This window comes from Ceratosolen solmsi, unplaced genomic scaffold (genome assembly GCF_000503995.2).
Source record: "Ceratosolen solmsi marchali unplaced genomic scaffold, CerSol_1.0 scaffold29, whole genome shotgun sequence".
NCBI lineage: Eukaryota > Metazoa > Arthropoda > Insecta > Hymenoptera > Agaonidae > Ceratosolen > Ceratosolen solmsi.
The window spans coordinates 8,505,098-8,531,271 of record NW_011948417.1 but is presented as its reverse complement, the minus strand read 5'-3'; the positions used below and the strand labels follow the sequence as shown (position 1 = coordinate 8,531,271).

Here is a 26,174-nt window from a genome sequence, read left to right as displayed (position 1 = left end):
AAAACTTTTGAAGAGGAAAGAATAAAAAAATCAAATTTATTACATTAATTATGACTAAAATTTATATGTCAGAAACTACAAATCATATTTTATAACATTTTGTGTGTGTGTGTGTGTGTGTGTGTGTGTGTGTGTGCGCGCGCGCGCGTATGTGCATCCTGTGTGTGTGTGTGTGTGTGTGTGCGCGCGCGCGCGCGTATGTGCATCCATGTGTGCATCCATGTGTATATATATATATATATATATATATATATATATATATACATATAAGCCAATATAAGAGACCAAAGTGATCAATTTTTTGAAAATTTTAACTTACATTATATATAATTTAAGGACAAATAGATTTAGTAAAATTTAGTAAACTTATTAATTTATTTTGAACTTAAAAAGTTTACATTATGCTACTACGTCATGAAAATACCCTCTTAGAACATTATAGCCTACTATTACTGACAAAATAAATATTATTAAAAAAGTTCTTATAATTAATTCTAGTAGAATATAAGATCTAATTAATTATGATTGAGCGCCATCTTAATATTAGTTTATTCTTTCTTTTTTATGGTATTGTTATTCCTTTTTATACATCTATTATATTTATACGTCTATTCTAACTGTTATGTGAGATTTAAAAAAATACAGATATAAACATTAGCGATTTTCTTACAGTTTTAAATATTTCAATAATATGGAAATAAGATGAAATGTTTAATATATAAAATTGAATTATCAACAGAAGTCTTAGTAATTTTATTTGCTTCTAATGATATCTTTTTATAAATGATTGGATTATTTTCACGTGACGTACAAAAAGATGCGTTACTTAGAATCAAATTTAATATTTTTTTTTTTTGTATTATGTAAGAATAAAAATATTAGATCTTCTATTACGGTAATTACGGTTTTTTTTTAATAAAGTTGTTTTATTAGAAATTAATAAAGATATTTTTAATATTAAAAAAAAAAAGATATATTATGAAAAACAAAAGTGCACAATTTGAACAAGTATTTATAAAGAATATTAAATTCTTATCCTATTTATCAAAAATAGATTATTCATTATTAATCAAGTTATTACTAAATAGTGCGATGATTATGGCTTACAATATTGGAGTAATTTTCATTATTGCTATGTAACTAACCTATATGCAAACGAGTATCTTGAAAAGTAAAGTATAAAATTAACAAAAAAAAAATAATATATTTTTTATATATAATCGATTAATTATACATAATCGAAGAGCAAATGCTGTAATGAAGAAATTTACTTAAAAAGCGCGATTTCAGAGTACTTTTTCAGTACGACTGAGCAGTTGCGCATAACATTGAAAAATTTCTTTGACAATAGAGATCCAAACAATTGTTCCTGTAAAGTATTTGAGCTTTCCTCTGCACCAAAGTGAAAATATGGTTCTTCCGAACAAAAAAAAAAGTAAAAGTGGGGAGAGTGGGAGCATGCAAAATATACGGCTTTTCGATAAGAGACACAATACAACTAAGTTGTATATAGGGTAAAAAGAGCGAGTGAGAGAGGAGAGATGGCACGGAGGTTGGCACGGGTAGGTTTAAGTATAGCGCACGTACGTTGCTGACAGAGTCCGAAAGAGATCCGACGATAGCCGCACATGGGAAACGAAGATGATTTATGGCCGGTGGACACGCCACGTCAAAAGTATTAAAGCGCCGTGGAGAGGGACGCGCGAGTCGTGAATTTAGAATAGATGGCGGCCTGTTAGTAGATAAAGAGCGAAAAGGGCTTGGAGTTGAGAGATGAAATCATAACTTCGGTCATTAACGAGTTGTTATTTACGTTGTTTTAGTGGGAATTTACTCTTTCATGGCATGAGCAACAATTTTTAAATGCACGTAGTTAAATTATGGTGCCTTCACTGGTGGTTTCATACACAGCAACTAGTCAAGTTATACATCATATTTAATTCGTACTGTTTTTCATTTGTTTGCTTTTTGTTTAAATTAATAAATCGTTTTGTGATTCTTAAAAAAGGATTTTAAAGGACGTTTAACGATATTTATTTCCTTAAATTCTTTTTTCTTGATTGTATTTTGTAATTTACGCACATTTTACTGACTTTCATACCGATGACCGACGAGAGGACTAAGTATATGATGGAGAAAAATGTTATTCTTACTCGCTTTCAATATTCGTGAATATTTTAATTCATAAGAAAATGCAATAGAAATTAATTTTCTAGAAATGCCATTCGATTGTTTGCTTTCTATGAAATATTAAAGATATTACGGTACGGTCAAATCAATTATTGCAATTATTCCGAGTTAAAGAATGAAAATTAAATTTCATTTTATATTTAAATAACAGCTTCGTTTGAATACGTTAACGATAACTTAATGGCCCCAATGGGTCCACGACTCGCAAGCTCAATTAGCTCATCGAAAAGTTAATTTTTCTTCAAGAAAGTTCCCCATGCGTTTATGAATGAAGGACTCTTGTCAAATACGTCAATAAACAACGAGGGTGGGAAACTGAGAGGAATGGCGCTTATTTCTTAATCCTTTACCGCGAAAGTTGATGGGATGGGATCTTCTTAGAAACGACTCGTAATCCCAAATGTAAATAATTGTCAAATCATGCACGATTGTGCTAGAAGATCGATGGAAAACTCGAGATCGCGATAATTCCACTGACCGCATTTACTTTTCATGATAAACTCCAACGTCTATTTCAATGATATTTCTGACAATTTTCACACACACACACACACACACACACACACACACACACACAGAGAGAGAGAGAGAGAGAGAGAGAGAGACAGACAGACAGACAGACAGACACGCATGCACGCGCGCGCACATCTACACACACACACACACACATACACACTTTGACACCTTACACCATGATTATATATAAATCCAAACGCTTTCCTCAATAACGATTTTTGCGACGATGAGGTTTATCATGTTATCATGAACCTTGACACGGATTTAAAAATATGATGAAAGCAGAACAAATTATTACCACTACGAAGCTTTAACGGACTTATCTTACTGCGACGGATTTCTATCATGTTTATTTGCGTCACTCGATTCAATTATCTTTAATATTATTCTATTTTTCGTATCGTTACTTTTAGTATTGCAAATATTTTATGTAATGGCGAGAACGCGAGTCAGGTACTACAAAATATTAAGCATATAATATCCAATATGCGTATATTTGATACCTAATTGGATATTAAGAAATAAAAACTGAAAGATTATATTTAATCAAAAATAGTTTCAACAAAATATTATACAAAATATCTTATACAAATTAGTAAATATAATATCATGATACATTTTTTTTTTTTTAAATTTTTTGATAATTTAATTACAATACTTTTACATAAAAATAATTTTACATAAAACAATCAACTATATTTATTAAGTAATAATTTTCTAAAGACTTTTCGATAGACAGAAAGAACTCGTTATTTTTATGAAAAAATATGTTTTTCTTTTCAAACCTAAAATAATTGAAAATTCTTTAAACATTCGATTCGCATTCTAAATCTGATAGTAAAATTTTATATAAAAATATAAAAGTTCATCATTAATATTGAACACGAAAACTGTGTTTACGCGATAAACAGTACGAGATAATTATATTACAATTTATGTATCGATAAATCATCAATGGAATAGTGTGCTTTGCATTTTTTAATAGACAGTCAAATTTTTTTATTAAATTAGATTTTACAGTTCTGTTTAAAATTGGTAAGTGTATATTTATAACATAAAATCTTATATATATATATATATGATGTTATTTGCATAAATTACTATATTAATTATTTGAATTAAAGTACGTGAAAATAGGTGGCGCATTAAATACTTTTTGCCAATGAACCATCTTATTGCGTAACTAAAAATTATAAATTTCAATACGTCTATATACGTAGCCATTTATTAAAAATTTCTATTTCATTATATTACTCTAGATTAATTATATAATTCACTAAAAAGAATATTTTTCATATATAATCAATTTATAAAATAATTTCATTTCACTTTATAAAAGAAATACACGTCTAGACAGTTTGCACATATGCTAATTTCTAGATATCTTATTAATTATAAGATGATATAAGAAGGGCTTTGGGACTACTTTTTTTTTCATTATAAAATATGTTAAATATTTTGATCACAAAAGTATATTAAATTTATCAAATAACTTAAATTTCTCGCTTGGTCTATTCCCCTTATGTAAGAATGACACTTTTGATAATGAATCGCTAGAACTCGGACGCCTTGGATACTTTCAAGGTCAGAAGTACCGACAAACAAAAACGAGAACGAAAACACCGCGGAACGATCTGTCTAGCCGCTACCAGCACAATACCAACTTTTAACGGTTAAAGAAAAAGTTCACTGGCACACAATGAGAGAAATGAACTCGCTACGAAGATGGGAAAGTGAGATATATATATATATATATATATATAGAGAGAGAGAGAGAGACAGACAGACAGAGAGAGAGAGAGAGAGAGATAGAGAGAGAGAGAGAGAGAGAGAATGAGTCGGTGCGATAATCGTCCCAAAAAGCTGAGTCCGTGCGCACAAAGGTCAATATTGGCAGGCAGTTATCATGGAGCATTTACGCGTGTGAGAATGGCGCGTAATATCGCGAAGGTTGATCGATCGCGTTATCGAAGGCTGACTCGAGGGAACCGCGATGAGATCGCGGTACCAGACGTATGCTCTTTCTCTCTCTCACTCTTTCTCACTATCTCTCACTCTCTAAGCGCGGCTCTATCTTAATTATCGATAATCGTATATCTCGCGACATGGGCCGAATGATTTTCATGGCGTGCGCGTGACGCGCGCCACTTGCCCTCCGTTTAGGGGTTAAAAATTAAATATGAATACGCTTTGGCCGTTTATATCGAAAGGTTAAATGAAAAGTCGCTGCTATATGAAGAAGCGAAAACTCGAATCGACAGTCTCGATTTTGTGCTCGTTTAATTGCATATTGCCATTATTATTTCAAGCTAGTTTTTGGCTGACTTACATGGGGGAGGGGGGGGGGCATTTCATCGTCAAAGTTTTCAAATGAATTAGCTCGAGTAGATGGACCCGTCCCGTCCACGGCGCGTATCGCCACTTAATTATTAGCCGGCATAGAGTGTAAAAAACGTGAGTCAACGGCTCAGCAGTAGTAGTAATAGTATAATGAAGTTCGGTAACGCGAGTTACAATAAAAGGAACATCACCACCGCGATAAGAAAGCTGAAATTTATCATTCATGGAGTAACCGCCACGAACAGGCGTATAAATCGCACGCCGGGCATCGAAGAATTACATCCATCCATTGATTTCATTTGTTAAACGTGTCGTAATATCTGTAAAAATATGACGGTCACGGCTGGCCAATTATCGCACATTGTCCAACGGGGGAAAAAACAATAGTTGAGTAGAAATGACGCAAATAACATAAAACAAACGAAAGTTACAATTAGCGAGTCCGATCGACCAATTCTGGCGATAGCATCGAGCAAGTTATCCAGCGTAATAAATAATGGGCGAGTTGCCATGGGCGCGTGCGCTAGTCGGCATAATGCCATATCAACTGAAATGTAATACAGAATGCATTGAGAAATAGCTTAGTTGGTTGTTAAGACTCACCTCGGTGCGCTGCTGTAACCTCTTGTTCAGCTCGTAGAATCGGTAGTCCGGCTGGCCGTAGTACGGGGTGTGCCTCCTGGGGACAGGCAACGATGATCTGTCAGACCAGACCGATCGGTCATGTTAGGGTGCCGTGTACAGTGTGTTTCATACATATATTTCTTTTTCGTTTTTTCTTTCTCTTTGTTCGTGTTGAGGTTTTGTGTGTGCTTTTATACGCTTGCACGCGTGTGCGTGAGTGAGTGCGTGCGTGAGTGCGTGCGTGCGCGGTTGCGTGAACGCGCGTTTGGAGTTTATCGTGCCACAAGGTAACCGACGCCCAGTCACTCTAGAACCTGTATAACCGCGCTCAAAAAGTACTAGCTCACCCTCCATTCATTTGTAAAGTATTTCTGATTCTCTTTTTCGTTTCCATTAATAACGAATCGCGGAAGGATGTGAGAAAGGAGAGCGCTCGAAGGAATTGAGGAGTATTGGACAGGACTTATCGCGCGCTTCTTATTTTGTATTTAATATTTGTACTTTGTCTGCCAAATGTAACATTAGAGTCTCTCAAATTATGCACGATAAAATAATAACTCGAAAATATAATTATTTCTTGCAAATACGTGTACTGACATTAATTATAAAAATGTATAGCAAGGATAAATATTAGTTGCATTATATTATATATTTCTATTAAGAAACTGAGTATTTTGTTTAATTACTTAAATTTATTAAACGAGCATAAAATAATTAGATTTCGAGAGTGTACGAACTGCAAAACTCGTTAATAGTTACCGATAAAGTACGTTGCGTTATAATTGAAGCAAAGCAAATATCGCCGTATTATCTTCGAAGATGAAAAAATAATTTAATCGAGGGTGCTGTTATATGTTAAGGAATTTTTACCAAATTGGAACCTTTCATGTAACACATCCTGGAGTTAATAATAATGATCGGGAGAGATGAGATTCCAGGAAATGAATGTAATTGCCCAATTGTGAAAACACAGGCAGCGAATTTTTTGCTATTTCGTCAGTACTCAATATCTCATCACCGGTTGCATCAGTTACATTGTAACTCTATACGTTTAAATGCACAATGATTACTTGAAAAGGTCCTTGAGAAACAAATATTTATTTTCTCTACCTTACTTACACGCTCACACGCCCCACGCGCACGCTATGCGCACACAAATTTGCATGCATGTATGTGTCGTTCAGTTTATTATATTTAGTTTATTTATTAAACCTTTCATGCATTAGATAATTGAAAATATGTACATACAGAGAAATAATCAAGAAAAAAAAATGTTAAAAATACTGTTATATTACTGCATTGTAGAATAGAACTGACAAGTCAATATAATCCATAAGTATAAAAAAAAATGTAAAATGGTTACGGTTCAATGTAAGCTTGAAGAATATTTTCAAATTAATTTATCAGACCGAAATATTAACTGCTCAGAAGTCAGTTATAATGATTTCGCATTAACTCTACATTGAACGAAGTTTTAATATAACATTGAGTGCCATAATTTATATTCGGTCAATTGCTATAAGCAATAGAAACGAAACAAAAACCCAGTTATAGGATTTTTATCTTCTTCATCCAGATTGTTTTACAAATAGTTGTTTCAGTTTGTTCTCATTACATTTAGTGAAACTTGGTATATTAAAGAATTTCCAAGGCTTTTCACGAAATCACATCGAATATTCTTAATTAATAAACATTTTTAAGCGACGATAGATTTTGCCTCATATAAAATCATTATGGTTTACACTTAGGTTGTTAAGAATTATTTTGCGGATATTAAAAGAGATTTTTCTCGATAATGTAGCAAAGTACTTCAATTTGTGAAAGCGCGGCGCACTTGTTCCGCGCGCCGTTTAACAACGACAGACCCGAAACCCACGTCACGCTATCGGAAAAAAGAGTATGTCGGGACTAGGGAGAGCGAGGTAAGGAAAAAAATTTGTCACCTGGCCGAGAGAGGCGAGTGACATTATCGGTCGTTGCAACGAACAGCTCTATATAATCGAGCGCAATGAGACGAAAATAAAAGAGTACGGCGTTGCGACAAGTGAACCAAGTGCGAAAGTCAACCGCACTATAATAGATATCGATCTACACGCATTTATACGTATGCGCGTAAGCAAAATTGATGGTGCGCAAGGAAGCCGATAAATCTAGCGAACCGAACTTCTTAAGTCTCTCTTCTTATGGATGTGCGTCTGTTTCTCTCTCTCTCTCTCTCTCTCTCTCACTCACTCTCTTTCTATATATGTATATATATAAAACGCGCGTACGCGTACGTGCATTTATATAAGAAATACACAGAGAGAGAGAGAGAGAGAGAGAGAGAGAGAGAGAGAGAGAGAGAGGCAGAGAAACCACTATCCAACAATGGATGCGTCTGACATTACAATCTAATTACTGTAGTAAAAGAAGCACCTTTATATGATTGCACATGTGCAAAATTCCACAGATAATATCGACGTGTTTTAAAATTCTTGCACGCATTCCAATGTGAATGTAATGCGCATTGGTGATTTCTCGTTCAGTGATCATGGTAAGATTCTATAATCGTCTGTCAATTCGGAAACATTCGAACGATAATAGTTATTTATTTACGTGCTCAGAAAAATTAGAAAAATTTCTTCGAATACTATGAATAATAAATCAAAAATTACTTTTCTTTCTCAATTCGGTATCTCTTCGTTTCTCGTAGTCTGATTTACCATAATATTAAATCGTTTGGGTATCCAAGTATATGTTTATAATGGGTATTTTGAATAATGTAGAACATTCTTATAAATATTACATACCACTCATTCCTATGCTTAACAAATAAATAAATGTGTATCGTTGTTGAAAAAATTTCAGATGAATAAGAATAATTATATTGCTGTAGCACATAATTTTTTGTTATTTCGAATGTATGTTCTTGTTATAAATTCATATTATTATTATTATTATTATTATTATTATTATTATTATTATTATTATTATAACTACTATTATATTTATTACATAGCTGTTGTTGATTTTTCTAAATAATAATTTTTTCAATAATTTTTGTGAGATTAGATAAAAAATAAAGGTAATGATATAATAAATAAAATTGTCTGTATATTTTTTTCTTTTCTTGCATTTTCTAAATGCAAATTTTCCAAAATTCATATTTGCTAACTTATGGACTCGGACCACTATGTGTATTAGGTGATTTTATTCGATATCGATAAGACAGCCGCGCTATTTAAAGTTTAGATTATCTATTCATTTATGAAGAAGAATTTACTAGTCTACGATAAATAATGTATCAAGCGGTTAATATTATACTTTATCGATTAAAATATATTAAAATAAAATATTTTTCATACAGTTCGTGCATTTAATAGACGATAGATCAGTGTGTTTGCACTTTACATTATGACATTCAAACAACATTTGTATCGTATAAATTAACAAATGTATACATAACGACATTTTCAAAGAACATTCAGGCCATTGAAAAAATCAAGAACAAAATAAATAAATAAACAAATAAAATAAAAGATAATAATAAATAAAAAACAACAAATGTAAAATGTTAAACTGCTTTCACGAGATAAAACTGTTAAATTAAGTAATGTATGTCATTAAGATAACTATTTAATTGAATCGGTAATATTTCTCCTCCGTCACATAAACGTCACATAAATTATAAATAATAATATGTACACGATTTACATAAGTTTACCAAGGACGTCAAAAGAAAATATCCATTTACTATCGTAAGAGTCAGCCGGACGAGATTTCTGTTACAAAATAAATGGCTTGTCCCAAGAGTTTTGAATGAAATAAATGAGCAAAATCTCAAATATTAAGCAATTGGAAAATCATGGGTGTTGCGGCGAAGAGCGTTATGAGCCCTTTTATACTCTATTCTAAACTTAATGAGCATGCTCTTAGCGTGGAAACGAGAATTCGATTTTGACCGGGGTTTGGTAGACCAGGATCATTTGCTCCTTGGAATTTCGACGTCCGGACAATCATGGTCGAGCGCAACAGGCCGGCGATTACTCGCACGCGGGATAACATAAGGGCATAGGTCGCGGACGGCCGGGATTATTAAAGAAACAAGGCCATTAGCAGGCCAACAGCCACCTAATATTGGCCTTTACGATTTCGACGAAATATGGGACTGCCGTGTGTTTTCTGCGAACAAGAAAATATTATTCTCGCGTTGGAAATGATGAAGCAACTTTGCTAAGGAAATCAACTTAGATGGCGATTGCTTACGCGTGGGCCATTAAAATTTTGAATTCAATGAATTTAATTAAGCTTTTATTCTAATAATGCTGTTAATATTGATGGAATTCAAGTAAGGACGATCATTATTAATATTATTATAATCGCTAAACTTTTCGTGCTCCGGCAATTTACGTTGGATCTTGCATACTCTTATATCCAATGCACTTAGCTGACCCGGATGCTTGAATAATGAACAATAGCGGCATGCGAGTTTAACCTCTTGAATATTGAATAAATATTGAATAAATATTGGATCTGGAAAAGATCGAGGAATTCTGGGATACATCTTATAAACAATTTAAAATAAATCGTGGAATTTAAAGAAAATTTTTCAGAGTTATGGAATAATCGTCGTCGTCGTCGTCGTCGTTGTCGTTGTTAATTTGTTCTTTTTTTTTTGTGATGTTTTTTTTACAGCGCATGAACTAGTTTGATTTAATATAGAAATGTTTTTCATATCGGTAATATCTGTCATGAAATGACGAATTCATTCGAAAAAAGAAAAAGAAAAACGTAGAAATCAGCACAGTCAAATTGTAATGGAATATATAATTAATTTTACATACTCGATTGAAATGATTTAGAAATTTGCTAATGAATTGTTGTTAATCATTGAGATTCTGGAAAGCTTCTTTAATTAGAATAAATGCAATATTATAGTTAAAGTCGATGATTTAATCGAGTCGTTTACGAACTCACTTAAAATTGAAATATTTTAATGTATCAAATCTTTGGACACTGTGCAAAAAAAAAAACAGAATAAAAAAACAACAACAGCAAAAAACCATTGAAACAAAACAAATAAACAAAAAACAAAAACAAAGAAGAAAAAAGAAGAAGAACGAGGGAACTGGTAGTAATTCTAATTGCACTACACATGTTTCAGTCGACAGGTTATGAATCGATCTGTTGACATATGCGTCTTTTTTCTTCTATTAAATCTTCGAAATTATCGTCACGGGAGATTAATTAATTCAATCTACCGAGTGATATACGATAATGGACTTTTATTCGGCGCTGTATATCTAATGACTCAGGTTAGCAGTATTGGATTTTATAGTCATTTAAAGAGTCGAGATACAAAGTGCGTAATTCAAAATTGTTGCTGCGATGTTTATTAATGGAATAACACCAGGATTTATAAGATTGAATGGTGTAGCGCTGCTTAGAGCGCGATTTGTTCCTACAATTAAATGATATATTTGCGTGATTCGATGTCGTTGGTATCATTGAGATAAATTGTAATTGATTTATAGCTCAGATAATAGACAGGAGAAATAAATAAATCAATTTATAATTTGCATAAATGTTTATGAATATTCATTGTCGTAGGTCGCGTAGCTACCGTATTGTTAAGTCGTAATGTAATTTCGTAACATCCCAATGAATTATAAGTTTCCAATGCTGATTTATCTCGTTAAGCTACGAGATAAAGTCCCGGTCGAAGACCTGTGCCCGACCCATCTGCTTTTCTTGAAATTTATCAGCAGCTCATCATTTTATCAATGCTCGCTCGATAATCGCACCTCTGTATTTCATCCGACACGGGGATAGATCATTGCGGAAGCTGGTAGTACATACGAGTTGTAGCGTCACCACATTGAAAAGAGGGAAAAATAATTTAGCACGTCGGAAATAAAAGGAGGATAAGTGGCCGAGGGGCGTGCGCGTACGGGTCGTTTTTATTTTATTTGGAAATAAGCAGAAGGCGCGAGCGTAAAATATTCAGAGGTCACAGTGCAACAAGAGGCTTTCGTCTATCCTGAGCGGAATACATAACAACACGCCGTCCCGAAAAAGTCGAGGGGTGCGGAAAATCCGAGGCATGCGCCCCATTCGCAAAGGGTTACGAGGGTAACCGAGTGACGATGGGGAGAGGCCGATGGTGAAGGGCGCGTGTAATGCTCGCAAATATTCGCAGGATCGTGTTCGACCGTGTCGGTAGTGTTGGATGTGGCGCGCGACCGGTGACAAATGCTGGGCTTTATCTTACATCGTAATATGCCGCTACTCCATGGCGAGAAGCGATGGGTTAACATTTCGAATTATTTTGCTGAAATCTGGAGCGGATGAGGTTCCCCCTCCCCCTCCCCGTCACTCTTGCTTGCTTGCTTTCTTTCTTTCTTTCCTTTTTTTTTTATTTTTTTTTTTTATTTTTTGTCTTTGTTTTGTTTTACAAGCTTGTTTATTTTGGAACGATCCTTGTAAACACGTGGCTTAAAATAGCGTTTACAAGATAATTTAGAATGGCGGGAAGTTTATTGCCTCTCTATAATTAGTCGACCGAGTTTTTCGAGCGACTTGATTCAATCAATCGGCCGGCTTTAGCGCGTAAAACGTTTCGAACATCTGCATTACCGTACGACCCAACCACTTGAGGCACACGAGTTACGAGCGTCCAAATCACGTAATGGCTCGATTTGTTTGAGAAGATTGTAATTTTAATGAGCACGAGCAACAATTGGTCCGCGATGAATTCAAATTGAAACGTAAGAAAGAGCGTTTTTTAGATTTGTCCTTTGAGATCGGGGCAATTTAAATTGGAATTTTAGCGTGCGCGATTGCGCTATTTCGAAGGAATTTTATAAAATGTTTAATAATCTTAAGAGAAGCCTTGACATTGTTCTATTAGATGCCGTGTGTTCGGCAATTTAACGAGTTAAACGTTATGTTACATTCGTCGAAAGTGCTGTTTATAAAAGCAAAATTTTTAATCTTGAATTTTTTACCTTAAACGGAAGTTTTGAGAGCGGAGATTAAAAGAAAAAGAAAGAAAATGAATTAATTGCATAAACTCGAGTGTAAATTGTAAACAAACTTGTAAATTATTAAATCCTTGAAAATAAAATTGTGCCCACATTTTATAGGGCTGTCAAGAGTTTACGCGAGTAATGTAATGCGCGTAATGCAATACATTTTTCATGAAATATAATATACGTAGTATGCACTCTTACAAAACCCTTGCATTTTAATTATTCAATACTTATAGCCTTAAATTAACCCCCCCCCCCTCCTGGTTCATCAAATCATACAATCTTTTCACGATCCTGTACACGACATGCGAATCAGCATGAGCACGAGCAAAAGTTGGATATGCCTCAGGGTATGCCAAACATGTAATAGCTTATCTTACGTCAGTCGTCGGGCATCGATAAAACTAAATCTTTGCTTAACCTCTAAACTCTAATCTTCGGAATAGCCGTAGCGTAGAATGGTCTTACGGCATCATTCGTCAATTACGCTAATCAACTTCCAAGTCGTTTAAGAGCTATTCTCGCGTATTTCCAATTCAAGGGCGTTTAAAGTACAAGCGGTTGTTGTGAATCAAAATGCGCCACCCTCGCACCTCTCCTCCTCTCCATCCAACGACCAGCGTTTAAAATCCCATTACCATTGGTGTATTTGTACCCTTTCGTATCTCGAAATTCGGCCGGCCTCGTTGCTCAATACGCCGGAGAGTGCTCGGCAGGAGAGGTAATATGGTGGTCATGAAAACGCACTGTCGCGAGACTCCGACCGTCGATTTTTCCAACGGCGTTCGAGAAAGTTCGCTTTAACGGCTTTGGAAAGTCGCCGTTCGCGGGAGAACCTTTCGCAAACTGCTGGGACTACAGTCCCCATCATCGGCCGCTAAATTGTCACTTGCGAGAGTTTCATGATTTACGTATCCATCCACTTCCGCGGCCGGTCCCGCAAGCTCGGTATCTCGATCCTCGGCTGCGCCGCCATTAATCTCGCTCGAGATAACGTTCGTAGGCGCGAGAACGAAGGGACGAGGAGCCAACGGGAATGAAATCGTCCGATCAGCGGATGCGGCTTTTACTCCTCCTGCATGAATAAAACCGACACCATCGTAGCCACGTTTCTTCTTTGCCCTCCCTGCGACTGTATAATTAAGCGCTACAGCCGAGATTATTGATCCGCTGAAACGAGCGCTGCTGTATCATTGGCATTCGGAATCGAGCGCCGAAATACAAGGACGTAAGAGGTTAATTTTTTTTACGTCGATGTGCGTTCGCGCGACTGAGTCGAATACTAAAAGGAGGACTTGACTGGGCGATCGCGTGCAGGCTATATACAAGCAGCCGTAGAGGGGTGTGGAGAAAACGTCCGCTAGACGCTGCAAGAGGAAGGTGACGTCCCTCGCTCAATGGGCCTCGGTTAGCGCGGAGCTAATGGCTGCCCGGCGTCTTCCCGTACGCGCACCTCGTGAATCTCCCCCTCGGCACGATCAGCTGACCGGACAGCTGGCGCGCAGCCCGGATCTCTTCAGGGTTGAGAGCCGCTGCACGACGCGTGCGCCCCGCAGTTGGAGAGGCCGAGAGCGAACACGGGGGTGGACCTGATAGTGAGAGGAAGAGAGAGAAATAGAGAGAGAGAGAGAGAGAGAGAGAGAGAACGAGTGAGCAGGCGATGGGGTTGGGGAGAGACCGTTATTAGGGCTTACTCATGGGGTGGCGCAGCTCTGCGATCGATGCTAGAGGGAGAGAGCCTGCTTGCTTCCCTTCGCGCCCCTACTTTTCAGCGACCCCCGCGCATTGCGTATGCCCACCCTGGAATCATGGGAAACACGGGCGCGGATGTACGTCGAGTATCGACACACCGGAATTCCACGAGCTCCGGAGTAGCTGCGAACGCTTACCCGCACTTGGCGCTACAACATCACTACGCGCTTTTAATACTTTCGGCATTCGTTGCATATTTCCCTAACTATTTGCATTGTCACCGCCTCGGAGAATACATTTACTTTCGATTAATTCGTCTTTTCAATCGAATCAGCAGCAAATTAACGTCACAACATAACGGAATAACGACATTCGGGCTTTAAAATGGAATTAAGTTACAATTGTATTTGCTTATTAACGCAAGATTAAATAATAACAATACTGCCATATAAACCATAACTAACTAATAGAATAATTAATTTCTTACATTGTAATGATTATATATATATATATATATATATATATATATAAACATATTAACCAGCGTGAAAAATTGAATTATGATTATGTGAATCAACTCCAAAACCTTTTCAAATGCTCATAATTCAAGTTTATTTACTCTCAAATTGTGACTTACTTAAAGGCATATTAAGTACATTTTCACGATTTAAGATTAATGTATATCAAGGTTTAAAAAAATGTGCGTATAACTGCTTTTTATCGTATGTCAAGCTTATAATAACTACGCTCGGATCTATCATTTCTTATGACGTGTTAAAAAACCTAATATAATTAATAAAAATAAATATAATTACATGGCATTAAATAGTGCAATGATTGTTACTTAAAGGAGAAAATATATCTTTAGCTTTAATAATGAGTTATTATAGTTATACATAATATTTTCTCGAGATTGTACTATAAGCAGATATTACTTTCCTTATATTAAATATCAATTGTCTCTTCTTCTAAATAAAATCATCTACTTTGATTCTTCTTATAATGAAATCCTTACATGGATAGTAATTACTAAAAGTACGTCCACATAGGATAAATAAATAAGAATTATTTATTTATTATAAATTGAATTTCGTTTTTAAAATTAGAAGTTAAAATAAAAATTTTTTTTATTGCATTCTCCTTCATTATTTTGATTCAATTTATTTCAACAAAGAATTTAAATAATTTCTAAAGATTTGAAAAGTATAAATGAGATCCATGGCTGACTATTCAACTCTATGAACTATTATATATCAAGTTCATTTAACTTAAGAGTTTAATATAATTTTTTATAAATACTTAACTTCTTATTAAATTGAAATACAATATTATATTTTCTACGCATGGCTTTTATCAAATTCTTGCACATTAGTTCTATTTATTTCATATATAACCTTTTTCTTTTATATGTAAATAAAGTGTACTAGAGTGGATGGAAACATTAAGTTATGCATATTTTTTATTTTTAATAAGAAAATTGAGAATTCTTTCTTCTGAATATCATTCGGAATATCATAATATAGAGTTATTAATTACATTTACGTATACTTTTGCAATAATGCAGAAACTCATAAAACTTAAATTTCAAAAATAATATACATTGAACGTTAATAAACAGAAAATGCTTTAGTTAGAAAATTAAATATTAAAAATTAAATGTTTTTATTGTTGCTCTTGTTGACACTATAGTTTTTTAAGGCTTAATTATATTGGCTTATTTAAAGTCTTTAAATTTTCTCATCGAAGTATCTCAAGTATATGTAAATGAAATAAAGAAATAGTACCGATACTATTAAAATAGATCAATTCTTAAGCGAAGATCTACGTAAATTTGAATCTTCCTGTTGTTCTGTCCTGCAGCCAGTGAGCACACAAGAATGTCCTAGGCGTGTCCAACCAAAGGTAATATAAGTGTCAGACACAATATCGGGCAGGGCTCTATCGTCGAATCCCTTATTAAAATTATTAATGAGCTATATAATAAGGGTTAAGGAATAAAAGTCACTTGTCGATCGTCACTCATTACAAAAGTGCCGCTACTTCTTGAATTATAAGGCGCACGTGTTCGCGTCTTCCTTACTCCGAGGACAGCGGATAAAGATGCACCATTCGCTACTCGTCACTTCTCCTTCCAAGCTGCATCTCAACTGGAAATCCCCTATTAAGTTTCGTGTCACGGATCTTGCGCACTTTCACGCGTGTCATTTTAACGGGCTTCCGTATGTTAATGGGCCGAAATACCTTGTGTCGGGGCACGCGAGTCTGTTAAAACGTCGACAATGAAAGTGTGTCAAATCTGTAGCGCGAAATTACGTGCACAAGCCACAGGGCACAGGGCACAATACTTGGATTTTTTAGTGTGTCCGGAAAAAAAAAATGCTCGTCAACACTTGGCTAATTACACATGTGCCGTTCGTATTGGAAAATTATTTCATTTAAAGGCCATTAGCTTAGTCATTACCAACTTAACTTAATACTTTTGAAAGTCGAGACGGAAGCATTTTTGCGAAGGGGAATATCGCGTTATTCAATTATGAAAATTTTAATGTCATAATTACACCCTTTTAGGTTTTACACAATTTTTTAGTATTTTTTAGATACAATTTGACGATTTTGTTATAGTCGATCAACCCACGCGTTACGTAATTCAAAGTGTGCCCCAACATTTCAGCATTATAACATCTAAATTCGCGATAATTAAGTAAACAATAATATATTGGTAATCGGTAACTTAAATTCAAGCATTATATATGATAGATTGTATGATTGATTATACTAATAACGTACGCGGCTTAATAGGACAAACTAGTTCTAAGTTACGTTCTAAGCTAAGGTATTAATTTGCAATTAATAAGTATTTACTTGATTGAATATGAAATTTATTCAAAAATAATTGCTATGCTAAACGTAAAATTAATTGAGACAGTAATGTCAATAATTAATAATTAATAACAATAATATCTAATAATAATAATAATTAATAATAATAATTAATAATAATAATTAATAATAATAATTGATAATAATAATAATAATAATTGACATTACAAAATAAATAAGTAATATGCCTAACGATGCCATAAATTTTAAGAAGTACTAACTAGTAATAAATTCAGTTTGTATAAGTAACAGTAAACCGAGATTGTATAATTAATACTGATTTTCAATTACTCATTCAACGCTTATTGCGCGTAGAAGATGACAGTTAACTAATTATTACAACGATCTTCCATGTTAAGCACACATCGGCAGTTTTACAATTATTTCAGACTGTTGGCGAATAGTTGCACTTGGCCTTACAAACTCTTCGTTCAAATTCCCCGTCCCCAGTATTTATATTGCTTTTCAATATCAAGCCACTTTACTCGACTAATCTGCAATACAAATTAGCCAAAGAAAAGTGAATAATAAAGGATTGTGATGTAATAGAATGGTGGCTGGGGTGTGGGTGTATCGATAGGGGAGAGATACGGAAATAATCTTCATATCGAGTGCTTGTGACTTCTATGCGTTATGCATGCATGTTATAAAGTCATGCTACCTACACGTTTTAGGAAGTTTGATGAATTGTTGTTTATTTAACATTTTTTATGTTAGTTTGACGACACTCTACGGACAGTCTATGATTTGAGATATTTTTATTTAATGTAAGTAATGAAAATTATCCCACGGTCGGCTTTAAGTAGTTTACGGCCTACCTATCTCGAGTAACGTCAAGGGATCATCAAGCGAATAATCTCCCGACAAATGGCACAATCGTAAGTGCACAACTGGAACATGATCTCGGTGATGTTGCGCCATCTCCAACTCGGGCGTATCTCCGGTTATCCTTCGATTCGCTAACTGCACCAACTTGACGCTTAGACGCTCGCGTGCATACCGACCAATAACTACTCACTCCTAACCTATAAAGTCGAATTGCTGATACTTTTGGGACTAACTTTTTTTGTTCGGCGAATGTCTGGCGTTTTACGAAGACTTTTACGAGCTACGTCACTTCGTGGGAAATTTCGCTTACGGCCTTGATCGGCCGTCATTTAGTGTGCGCGAAAAAGGCGGTAAGAGAGATAACACTTTTTTTTTTTAAATAAACGCGCGCAATAAAAGCCGCATTTTTTGATCCGTAATAAATTCTATGATTAACATACATAACTTTTACACTTGTCGATGTAATGAGGCGCGAGTTCTTACATGACATCTTATAACTCGCGTGTATACTTCATTGACAATTTCAAGTAGTTGAATAAAAATATTTAAATATTAATATATGAATTGTCATTACTTTATTATGTATAATTTAATTAGTATAATAATATAATTATTTTTCATCTCTTAGCCACAATCAAATGGAAGAATTTAGTTTAGAAGGTAGATGAGATCGTCGATTTATTTAACCCGATTTGATTTAAAGTGTCGTCGTCGTCGTCGTCGTCGTCGTCGTCGTCGTCGTCGTCGTCATGGCCACGAAACTTCTCCTAAAAAATAATGGGCTTTAAAACTTTAAAATTCGATTAGATAGCAACTAATGTATTCTCACAATGTAATTGTAGTAAGCAATAAATGATTTATGGATGATGACAATCGAAAGAAACATCAACGTCCATTAATTGCCGTAAATCGCGAAAGAATTCGGCTGCAAATATGTGCCCGAGGTTCGCTGTGCAAAAAAAAAATGAACTGTCGCATGTGCCAATTAATATTACCGTCGAAATCATTAAATATCTCCATGTAACCTAATGAACATTTCACCAGCTTTGCAGTCGGAGAGTATATAATAAAGAATGGACAACTGGGTGCCGCCGACATTGCTGGCTCAATGCCGACCGCAGTCAGTCGTCGTTCTCTTACGAATCCGCGCGACGACGACTGCCTGCGAGCATTCGGAAATGCGTACCGGGAATCATTGGAATTCCTGGAAACTCGTCTGCCGCTATAAAGCGCCGAGCAGAGCCCAACCTAACCTCTCCTCTACCGCGCCTCCCGTCCGGCGATTTTCAGGCTCTCCTCCTCCTCCTTCGTCCCACCGTGCAACACGCCCGCCCCGCCCCATCGCCGCGCTACTCCATTCCGCTCCTCCTTGCCACTCGCGGCTCTCCAACGTAACAGAATTGCCAAGAGGAGGTGGAGGAGGTGGAGATGGAGGAGGTGGAGGAGGAGGCGTAAGGTGCAGGCGGCGACAAACTTTCTCGCGAAAGTGCGCGCAGGTACGCACAATGGCGCCTTTCGAACTCGGCCGAACAAATTTAACGATCGCGCGCTAGGCCTTCGACCTACATTCGGCGAATCAAACAGCCGCAGCGTACGAGAGAAACTTTTATTCAATTTTCGCAGCCTCCTAAGGAACGTAATCATCGATCCGCTTACTCGTCACTCCCTCGCCCGACTTTCTTATTTCTTACGTTTTTCATGCTGAGATTTCGACACTCTTATTCAATTCCACATTCAGTGTATCTAGGGATTTTTTTTTACGGACTGTTGACGAGGCGCAAGTGAATTTTCCACGGCACCTAACGAATATCCGACCATCAATTGATCAACCGAACTTTGTAAAGCTTGTGTTTATCACATTTTGTTAATATCACTAATGTACATTTAGGCGCATGTACTTCTGCGTATTCTTAACAATTCAAGCAATTTTTTGTTTTTCTTTTCCTTCTAAGAGATTAATGTATTTTGATTTTTTGGTTTTGCAACGAAACTGCGTTGATGAGAAATTATTCATAATACGTAATGTGTGTGTGTGTGTATTTTTTTTGCTTTTCTGTTTATTATATACACTATCGTCAATGCCGGCCTCTTATACACTTGTACATAATTGCGCCGTTGTATCAAGTTTTATGACAAAGTGCGCCGTCAAATCATTGCAATAAACAACATTAAGCAAAATAAGAACAATATTTAAAAATGTTTGTTTATCATGGTGTTCAAGGATTTGAAGTTGCAAAGCTAAGCCAAAAAGCTGATGACAAATTTTAACGTTGACGTTGATACGACACTTGAAATTATTGACAAAAGCTATGACAAGGCGATTTTCAGCCGTGATTTTCACATTGTCTCGAAATTAAAGCATCGGTAATGTTTTAATTTCAAGCAAGATCTTCATAAATATTTATGATGTCTTTGTCCTCTTTTTATTAATTCGCGCACACTACGTTCTTTACAAAACAAACGAGTATATCGCTTTGTTGATATACGAATTTGAACCAAATCTATAATACATCTAGGACAACATAAAGCATTATGCGAGAAGGGGCGCAAGAATTTGGCAAAAAAGAAACCTCAAAATTATATATCGTTTAATCAATGTAATTGTCGTCGCCGTTGTTCGAGGTTCAGTGGCACGGAGAGGTCGACGAATTGCAGGAGGAAGAACAAGTTGACGTGAACATGAGCTACGGAAAAGCTACACTGCATAGAGATAGATAGAGATAGATAGATAGATAGATAGATAGCTAGATAGATAGATAGATAGCTAGCTAGAGAGAGAGAGAGAGAGAGAGAGAGAGAGAGAGAGGTAGGGGAAGTTTTTGCAAAAGCGGCGACGTATCGTGGGAAAAGTGGAGGTGCGGATCGAAGGCACACGTGCGAGCGCGCGCGCACCAGCCCCCGGTATCGCGGTGATCTCGAAAGTCCTCGTCGCCGGGGAAAAGTGGACCCCACCCACGCGGTGGTACGACAGGGGGAATCGGCAAAAACTACATTCCCGTCGTGCCCCTTTTTTCCCCGTCGTCGACTGCACGCATTAAGCCGCACGCGGCCGAGTTGTCCTGCGGACTATACCGGCGCACTTTGCAGCGCGAGTCGGAGATTCCTCGGGCTTGTAAATTACTTGTAAGATGAAGATAGGCTCGGTGCGGAAGTGCCGAAATCACTCGCTCGATTGCGCGAGCGTGTAAAATAAATGCCTCTACAGGCCATTTCCTAAAGCTTCTGCTGCCGGTGCTGCTCCTTCGCCAGGTTACGAAATGTGACCTCCCAAGCTTTTGGCCGTCCACGTGAAAGGCTCGACTTTTTTTTTTTTTTTTTTTTTTTTTTTTTTTAAGAGACCATGGGTGGATGGTCGATGTATTATTTTTCTTTCTTTCGTTTTTTCTTCTTTCGTTTCCACCAATTTGACAAGAGTCAGTACGTTTCAGTACGTTCCTGTAACACATTTATAATAGCACCGAGATTTTTGTATCCTCAATTGACCTACTACAATACTTTCTTAAGATAGATGAAGTTTCCCTTTTCGCGGCGATATCTTTCTTTACTTGCACAATGATATTTCATAATAGTCCACTTGGGCTAAAATACGCATTTCCATTGTATACATTGAATGTCAAGCCCAACTGATATTAAATCAATATTCTTGATTTCCTACGAATTCAATGCTGCCCCTTTAATTCAACGCAATTGATGATTCCTTATTATCATTCTACTTTTCACAAAAGCAAAAAGTAAACGTATCGGTTGCGAGAAACTTTCTATTTCATTAAAGTGTTCTATTCATTTTTGACGCGAGCACCCGTGTATCTAGAGATATAAATATTTAAAGTCATCGGAATTCTCGTTGAGCGAGGTTCAATGGCCCGAATGTCAGCAGGACCGATCTTAATTAACTGAGCCCAAAGCTGATAAAACATTACGAGTAAGCGAACGTTTTACCGTCGCCAAACTTTCGTGCATCTATATATATATATATATATATATATATATATATATATATATATATATATATATATATATATATATATATATATATATATATATATATATATATATATATATATATTGACATATAGATAGATATAAAGAAGCGGATTTGATTGGAAAAATGAAATACCCGAGAATGACAGCGATGTAACTTTAATCTCTTAATACGCACCGATGTTTTATATCGAAGTAGTCGATGATGAATTCCGTATAAAAGTAGTTATTAAATGCCTAGATATACGACTTTCGATTAACTTTAACATCAATATTACATACTTATTCAATATTTTTTTGTTTTCACCGAGCTCGACATCTACAGTGGATCTCTTTCTATTATAAAAATATTATTTTAGAAAGAAAATAATAAACGATTGAAAGTAAACGCCAGCCGGTCCAAAGTTTATTACAAACCTTTTTAAATATTAAAGTGGCATTTAATCACAACCAATAGCTTTATTTCTAAATTACCAATTCCACCTTGCAATAGAAGAATTTGACCATAATCCGTTTTAGCACACTCCTTACTATTTCAAGTCTTAAACAATAGTATTAAAAAATATGATGTAATAGTCACTTATTATGCACAAGGACCAGTGTTTGCACGCCGTTAATAGACCAACCCCATGTTTAAACTCTGCAACACCACACAAGGACTAGCCCTTCTTATTATAAGCACCGTTTAATGGCAAAGGCGCGAACGGCAAATGGCTTGGTGAAGCATAAAGGACAACACAGGCGTTGCTCATAGGTGACTCGAGAATTAGCTTCGCTCGTCCAGGTCATTAACCGATGTTGGGGACTCGTAATTTCTCGAGTCGCCGTCGACTCGCACAATGTGGTCTCCTTCGTGGCCACGTGGCGACCTGTCCCCACCCCACTCCCATTCCACTCCACCCCTTCACACCACCACCCAACCACCCAATCACCCCCGGCGTACCGAAAATCAATCGAAGGTAAGAGATGCCGATCTCCCCGTCCCTGGCTAAATTACTGGGGCTGTTCACCCGGGGACGTAAGGGGGAGAATTACACGAGGCTTACGCGTGCGTCCGCTCCCGTTTTTGCAGCCGACGTTCGCCCTCCACGGGACGTATGGCTCGCACTCTTGACCCCCAGTCCTTTTCGCTTTTCTCTTGGCATCGCTGCACGAGTGGCGACACTTGCGACACGAGCGGGCCTGGGGCCACTCGTTCCATTCTCTTTGCGATCTCGCAACGCCAGTCGATTGTCCTTGGATCCCTCTCGTGTTGCAAAAAATGAGCATCATCCCTCGATACCTGCTCGATATCCAGCCCAATTATAAACATTATCGAATGAATTGACGATAATTGTTTAATAGACACGAGTGTTCGCCTTTTTACACATTCACGAACTATAGCCATTGCATAAACTATTTGTTAACAGCATTAAAATTACGCTTTACATTATAAGACCTCGTAGATGCCTGTTTCATCAAAGTCCAAAATACTTTTAATTTAGAGCTGCTTTTTTAAGCTCTGCTATATAAAATAATGATCGCACGTGCAATCACACACGCATACACAAGCATACACACGCGCACGACACGCACGAAAAAGGGAGAGAGATAAAGGGGAGGGGGGAGATATTTGAAAAAGAAGAAAGTAAAATCGCCCTTGTATAGGTCTGCATGTACATATGTATAGAATACACAAGCGAAAGAGCATGAAAGAGAATAAAAGAGAGGGGGAGGGTGGAGGGAGGGGAGGAGGGAGATAGAATCATGAACGAAGGGTCGAATGTCTCGCTCGAAAACCCGTCCGATATCACTTTGTTTTGCCTCCGTATGGCCAAGCATTTTTCAATGGCATTCAGATATCTCTTGATAAAAGCAGAACTTTGAATATTTTAATAGAAACCTTCCATAGATTTATCATTTCATGTAGTTATTGTAGATGATTATGTTACTTTCTTCGAAACCAAAAGAAGAAAAGAAAAGTGTCGCAACTACGGACTAATATGACAAAATGTCGTTATATAAAGTCGATAAGAAATTAAGCATACACAGTTATAATATATGACGTTTGTTCTACAGGAAATGAAACGCGAAAAGAATCGTAATATTTAATCAAAGTTAAAGAGTATAAAATAATGGTATAATAAATTATATTATAAAAAAGTTAAATAGTATTAAATGATAGTATAATAAATTATATTATAAAAAGACTCAAATAATAATTAGTAAGGTAATAATATTAATTTTGTTTATTATTACTATTAATATCTTACTCGTAAATAATATAAACGAATAGCAGCACATTGTATAAATTATATGCTTAGACTTTATCAAACCAAAAGATTTATTTGAATCAATAAGAAATAAATTAATTTCAATATATAATTTATAATTTAATTATAATTTACAATTTCGTGGTTGTATTTTTTAAACAGTAGGTTATAATTATTTCATACTGAAATTATATATTTCACTTTTAAAAATTGAAGTTGTTTAAAAACAAACTTTAATAGAAAGATTTTTATGATAATTTTTTTTTTCAATACGAATCACATTGAAATATTTTCCTGTATATATTCTTTTTATTATATGCATCACACTATGAAAATATAAAACTTGCAACGTACGTCGAAAAAATCAAGAAATACTCAAGTTTCCTTATACATTGAATTTGGTTTGTTTGTCATTCAACCAGCCCTCTTGACTTACAATATAACATTAAATACAATTATATGCTAGCACACCTCCCTCCCCCTCCGGTAACCGCTGTTACCTTTACCACTGTAAAGCAAAAATTAACATGAAAGAAAGCGTATGACTAGAATAAAGATTTACGTACGAATATCGTGCTTAAACGACATTTATACACCTTAATTCACATTCGCCTTTATAGGTGAACTCAATTTTTTCTATACTATAGAGATGTCAATACATATGCGTAACCAAACATGCACATACAAAAACGAAAGACAATGTATAGGTAAGATAATATCTTTCATGAGGAGTTGTGTCCTTGTGTTGTGTGGCCCTTGTAAAATAAACTCGACGACATGAAGTCGTTTTCGTACCCTTTTTTACGTGATAAAAGCTCCGTTCATTTAAGACGGATGATCGCTATTAAGGCTCGCTCCCTTTCTTCTTCTTCTGCTTCTTCTCTCTCTCTCTCTCTCTCTCTCTCTATCTCACTCGTTCCCTCTCTTTCTCCCTCGGATTCTTTCTCTCTGTCATTTGTTTACATTAGCCTTTTTTGTGTTTACTTTAAAAATTTTCACCATAAATGCCGAATTATTTTTCAAACTTCATAGTGAAGGCATTGATATCAATTTCTTTTTTAAGTTTTTTAGTATTTTTTTTTCCTTTTTTTTTTATATTTTTTTTTGTAGTTATTTTATGTATTTTAAATAATATTTATATGTTATAATATACACATATTTATTTTTCAATATAAAAAATGTAAAATACTTCTATATTTTATACCTACAGGTTTGCATGGATCATTCTTTTCTCATATCTACGAAAAAATATCCATTTGATAGCTAACATTACATTAATAGATTATTAACATTTTCGTTAAAAAAAATTAGATTAGTGATAGATGATATATTACTTATAAAACAAACTAATTTTAAATATAAAAAAACATTTATTAACATTTTTGGAATAAAATTCGCTAGCGCTAATGAATATTATTTACTCTCATATCGAATTTTAAATATTCTTTTACAAAATTGTTCATTTTGTAATTTAATAATTCATTTCATCATGCGCGCACGCATGCACGCACGTATATATAGTCACTTATATTTTTTAATCGAGTTTCAGAATCTTACGAAATATATGTCTTAAATATATCCTGTGCTAATTTTTACTTTCAATTGTTGTTTTTTGTATTTATATCATCAAACCACACTTGAGTATTATTATTAGCAACTCCTTAAACGTACATTTCAAGTACAACCGGAAATTGTACTTAAACTTGTAAAACTTCGGAATAATAAGTATGCCATCTATTGACGTAGTTCCCTCATATGTATAAAAATACAACACTAAAACGACAGAGTATAATTTTTAAATTCTTAAAATTGCGGAAGATGACTAATATTTTCGACTTGTAGAAGAATGTCAGCTAGTTCC

At 35.5% G+C, this 26,174-nt stretch overlaps 1 protein-coding gene across 3 annotated transcripts in view; it reads right to left on the bottom strand.

Annotated features, from left to right (window-relative positions):
* Nucleotides 1–26,174, bottom strand: part of Chi (LIM domain-binding protein 2 Chi) — a 135,592-nt gene that overhangs the window by 40,150 nt on the left and 69,268 nt on the right. For 2 of the 3 annotated variants that reach the window (XM_011496490.1, XM_011496491.1), the window contains exon 2: nt 5,650–5,746. In XM_011496490.1, coding sequence (XP_011494792.1) covers nt 5,650–5,746 — 97 coding nt within the window. The remainder of the gene's footprint in view (nt 1–5,649; nt 5,747–26,174) is intronic. The other variant, XM_011496492.1, reaches the window with a different exon arrangement.